The following is a 5593-nucleotide window of genomic DNA, read 5'->3' as shown; positions in this document are numbered from 1 at the left end:
CACTTCCTGTGGCCGTCTAAGAACGGGAAAGAGGAGCTGGAGTAAAGCCCAGTGAGCGTGATGGAGCTTTATGTCCGATACAGAACAGAAGCCCCCTGGTCCTGCACTGGTGCTGAACTGGTCCTGACAGTCACTAAATGCTGCCAGAAGTGGTGTGTAATGAAAACAGCCCTCAGCCACTACCCACATGAGCTCTTGTGAGGGGGAAGCTCCCTCTTTAGCACCATGAGGGAGCTTTCTAAGAGAACAAGAAGAAAGGTGAAATGCTGACTTATGTTTAACTTGGGGGCAGAGTTCTAGCTAATAAATTGATGCTCGTAAATGCAGTCATTAGTTAAACTACTTGTCTTGAACCTCAGTCATCTGGAAAAGATGCAGTAATATCCGATGTGCAAAGAAAGTGCCTAGGTCCCATTTCAAAGCCCAGCTGAAGATCATCAAGCCTTTCAAAATCTCCCTAGTTTGTTCATTTACATGGCATGTTCATTTAGGAAGAGAAGCATGCCTTGAAAAAGCATGTGAGAAAAAAAGTCTAACTTTCACTTCACTATGTAAAATCCTTCATTGAAGGAACTGTAAAAACAGTTTTGCACTGTGTTCAAGGATTCTGAACAACTTGGCTGTTCTGATTGACTATGTACAAGATTAGCTTTTTCTGCAGCTCCTTGAAACTAAATTCTGAAGCTACTGTTGGTACAGAAGAGTTCATGTGGAAATGGCCTTCTTTCATGAAAGCCACAACATTTTTCTTGAGAGGAAGTTTTAACAGTAAGGAGATTGAGCATGGATAAGTATTGCTTAATAGAAAACTTGTAGGAGGCAGAAAAGAACAGCAGCAATCCAACTTTCAAAGATTTGTTACTGCTCACTAGTTTATTATTAACTACATCTGCAATTAGAAAACGGGCTGTGGAAAACCAGTCATTCTCTTTTCAGGCTTTCTTTTTTCTGAAATGGGTCTAGGATTGACAGATAGAGATCCACATTTGCCAGCAAGAAATTACATTTATAAATGACCTTTTTCATGTAAAGATCATGGGAATTGCAGGTCTTGAGATCAGTAGATAATCTGCTACCTCTGTAGATGGCCCTACTCTCAATATGCATACATAGATGTGCATTTTGTTGTAATGAACTTATAGTAGCGAGGCTTGTCCATCATTTTTAAATATTTCAAGTCTTATTCCTGGTTCTAATGAGGTTTGTTATTTCCTATATAGTGCTTTAGTACAAGTTATCCCAAGTAAACAGCAGCTTCTAATGTTACAGGAAATGAACTTCTGTACAATTGCATTAGTAATGGTCATTCAGAAGGAACCAAAACAGAGGGAGTGTATAAGAGTTATGTTACACATTGTAACATAAAACTCTATGATTTTACTTTCAAGGTAGAATAAAGGGTAACAAATGGTGGCATCTCCAAAGAGAACTGAGAGTTCCTTTTTGAAGTTAGTTTATCTGAAGTACTTTATATCTTCTCACAAACAACTGTCTGAATCAGATCATTCCTTACTGATAAATATCTCCCCATCTGGAGATATTTATGAACTTAACCAAACGGGTTAAACGTGTTTGGGCAGATATTGTCAGGAGAGAGGAAGGAAGAAACACCACCACCACCACACACACGTGCAAAAAAAATCCCAAACAAACAAACAAAAACCCCCTCACCGTACTGGCCATCAGAAAAGCTTCCATTAATAGCTCTTGGAAGTTATTAATGGAATATTGCCTGCTGTTCCAATGTACCATCTTGAAAATTATATAGTAAAAGTGAATGAGAAGGGTGTGAGAATTCTCAAGATATTAAAGGAATAACAAGTAGATTAGGATCCTTGAGCCTGAAAAGAGGTTCAGACACTATTGAAGATGAGCTGTTCACTTGCTGGATCTTTCATTTGGGTCCCAATTGGCTGTTAAACATGAGGAAAAGTACTTCTAAGATTGATGTCACATAACACTTTAGAGTTTTATATGACTATCTGTGTTAAGACTATTTTTGAGTAAACTTTTCTTACTGTATTATCTTCAGGATCTGTTGAAGACATGCCTTTTGAAGTTACTGCCTCAAAAAGCGGGGGGAGTGCTGCAAATTGTGGAAAGAGAATTCCCTACTCAAAGCAATAGGATTCTCTCACTGTGGAATAATCTCTGTGAGCCCTGTGGACTCTGCATAAAATGGACACATGGAGTCATATCTCTGCCAAATACACCTATTTCAGTGTTGGACTGGAAATGCTTTGAAATGGTGGGAAAAAAAACCAACACAAAATCTCTTTAAGAAGTGAGAACTAAAAGAGAACTGAACCAAATTCCCAGAAAAATCTCTGCAGCTTGTCATATAGTTGTGTTTTTTAACTATTATTATTTTTAAAACCCTGAAAGGTTTGGATAAAAAGCTCTTGCACAATGAAAAGCTCTTGCACTGTTTTACCAAAGTCTGGAAGTTAAACTTACTGTGAATTTTTATAATGCCAGTGCAATACTTTTGTTTGTAAGGGTGCTTTAAAAATAGCTATATTAAACTATTGATGCAAAGCTGCAAATGCAGTAGAAGTTGTTTATAGTGTAAATACACAATTTACAGTGTCTCTTGTTAAGTTTCATTGTTATTTTGAAACAACCTGGAATCTGAGATTTTAGAATTAGACAAGTAAAATCAGCGATGTTGGCACACCAGTACAGTCTCTGTAGTTGTAGGTGATGTCATTTGATGACTCTTGCAAAAGGCATTTTTAGTCCAGTGATGTTGGGAGTTATTCTCCTAATGCTGAAGCATTTGAAGGAAGGGAAAAGACTAAAAGAAACTCTCTTGATTAACAAATACTCTGAGGTTTTATAAAATATTAACAAACAGTACCTGGAAAAAAGACTTATGTTAATGATACCTAAAATTCTTGTATGGAGAAATTCCTCATGAGTTCCTCTGCTTTTGAACTAAGAGTCTGAGCCCACCACCAGCAAATACTGGTAGGTCTTAAAATTTTAATGTGCAATTGGTTTTATGCCACACCTTACTGAATACTAGAGGTGGAATTAAGGAAAATATTTACTAAGAACACTGTGGCTGTATTTCCTGGTGAACTCTTGAAATGTCTTTCAATGTTTTCTTGTAAATTACAGAAGTAACTTCTTTTCTATGCATATTCTCTTCTTAAAAGTTTTCCAGATGCTCTCAGTCTTTTAACAAGTTAAGAAGAACACTAAATTTGAAGGTCTATTATGTGATTTCTTCTTTATTAACTTCAGTTTCTAGGAGGTGTATGCAATTGTTTCCTCCTTTTAATGGAACTGCAATGTGACACCATTGTGGTGCCACAATGGTCTGACTTAAAAAAACAAACAAAGAAACCAAAAAAGCTCCTCCCTTAAAACCTGTAGATCAGTTTTTGCTTGCAAGACTTTTCTTTCATTTCGTTGTTCTGAACAGAGATAACTGCTTTTTCTGATTCCCTACAATTTCACTTGTAAAGTGAATTATGAGATACAGTTTTTAACAAGTGGAATGATTAGTAGCAGCTATAAATAAAGCCAAACCTTCTGTGTGTAGCCATTCACATACTTAGTCTGGTGGAAACCAAAATTTTTCTGTTTGGGTGTTGCAATCATAATTACCAGAGTGAATTGAGCAGGGCTTCGCATTCATTGTAGGGTACAATGTAATTAATCCTCAATCGAGTACCTATACTTAATGATTGCTGCATAAGATGGTAGCTAGAATGCTGTTGCAAATTCACTCAAAAATTGTGTAGAGTCCAAACTTTTAGTAGTATGAACAGTAGGTATGTTTTAAAAATGAAATACAGGAGCTGACCCATCAGTTAAGGAGGCTGTTAAGCGTAAAGAACCACCAGAATGTTACCGGGATTGTGTGTCTAAACAATGGGACAGAAAGTACTTGCTGTGGAGCAACAGTACCTATTGTAAGTATTGTAACTGTTTTGTTTTTGAAACTGTAAACCAGTCACTGTTTCATGAGATCAATTTGCCTTCTAAACAAGGAAGGCTAATACTAAATAGAAACTGGCAATGGAATTATTAGCAGTTAAACATTAACAATTATTTAACACTATTTTAGTCTCATGATATCCTTATCAGCTGTAGCTGAAAGCAGCACAAAGTCCATTCAAAGAACTTTTACATTTTTTACTGGAAAGAAGTTCTTGTACATGTATAGAACTGTTTGCTGTTGTGTAAACACAGAGTTGTAGATCTACAGCTAGAATTCATTTAGACTTTAAGGACAGTCCTCTGCATTCTGTTTAAAAACACGGCCAAAATGACAAAGAACCAAACTCCATTTCCTGGAGTGTGAACACAAGAGTCTTTTGTATCTGGTTAACCCTTAAAACCAGCTCAAAATGGCATCCTATACTCCACTAAAGGAATAACACCAACCTCCTAACTTCTATGTGGATGGATTAAATGCTTATTAAACTCTTTAAACGTGGACTGCACCCAAAGAAAGTTTTCATGTGGTAATATTGTCTACTTAAATGGGAACACCTTCATCAAGGAGAGATTATATTATTATGAACACCTCCAAAAATCTGTTTGTTACTTTTGGGAGTGAGAGTTGCTGGAAGGGAGGTAATTATTACAGGAGCAGTTTGTGTAGAGAATAAGCCAAAGTGTTTAGCTGATTGAGAGGGCTAAGGTCAAATAATGTCACATGTTGCTGGAACTAGTTTGTGTGAATTGGTGAAGTAAATGTTACATATTCAACCAAAGTAAATTTTGAGGAGATTGGGTGTTACTGAAGAACTAAACAGGAGATGCATGTCCCTGTTCATTCTTATCCAGGTGGCTCTAACAGTAGTACTTGTGTGCGTGTGTATACAATGCTTTGAGAGGAAAACAGACCTAGCCTACAAGGAGAGGATGAAAGCATCAGAAATCTCACTTAAAGTCCCTGTGCCTCTGTTCTAGCAAATGCTTAAGTGCTTCCCAAGGTCAAATTCCGTTTTGTTTAGACCAGATTCTTGGCCTTCTTTAGTCTCAACTAAAGTTGTTCGAATCATTTAGTTTATCCCTCCGAACTGCAGTGCTAGGTTTGAGTTGGAAACCCTGCATGTCCTGGCATGTCCTTGGTGTCACCTCTGCTGTCATCGCTCGGGGGGAGCTGCCCGCGGGACCGGGGATTGCTTGCTTGTGCCAAAACTCGGCTTCGGATCGCTCCACCGTGGCGTTGTGGATAAACCTGGAACTCCGCTTCCCTGCGCCCTGTTACCCTCCAGTGCTGGGGTCTGCTCCCACAGTGCCGTCCGTGGAGCTTCCCGCTGCTCCTGCCCGGCTCCATCCCCGCGCACCGGGGCGAGAAGAGCCCGCTCCGGACCCGTTCAGCTGTTCCAGCCGGGGCAGCGGCCCCTCGCTCGGACACTCGGGAAAGGAGGCACTTCAAAAAGGTGTTCCCCCTTTGTAGACCTCCACACTCACAAGAGGAGGCAGCTGGTAGCAGACAGCAGAGATTTGCAAGAGTTTAACGTGCATCTGCAAATGCACATAGACTCCTTTAACTCCGTGCTTGAGGCTTATAAAGATCCAGCTGGGATACAACTTCAGGGCGACAAACAGGAAGCAAGTTGTGGATGCA

The 5593-nt window shown here is 39.1% G+C and overlaps 1 protein-coding gene across 1 annotated transcript in view; it reads left to right on the top strand.

Annotated features, from left to right (window-relative positions):
- The first annotated feature begins 5496 nt into the window (after nucleotides 1–5496).
- The window catches only part of RRN3 (RRN3 homolog, RNA polymerase I transcription factor), a 13774-nt gene continuing 13677 nt past the window's right edge, over nucleotides 5497–5593 (top strand). Inside the window, exon 1 of the mRNA XM_029957844.1 lies at nucleotides 5497–5577. Coding sequence (XP_029813704.1) covers nucleotides 5497–5577 — 81 coding nt within the window. The remainder of the gene's footprint in view (nucleotides 5578–5593) is intronic.

Source organism: Manacus vitellinus, unplaced genomic scaffold (assembly GCF_001715985.3).
Source record: "Manacus vitellinus isolate BGI_N305 unplaced genomic scaffold, ASM171598v3 scaffold_12_pilon, whole genome shotgun sequence".
Classification (NCBI taxonomy): domain Eukaryota; kingdom Metazoa; phylum Chordata; class Aves; order Passeriformes; family Pipridae; genus Manacus; species Manacus vitellinus.
The sequence above is the reverse complement of the archived record's forward strand: the minus strand, read 5'-3'. Positions and strand labels throughout refer to the sequence as shown.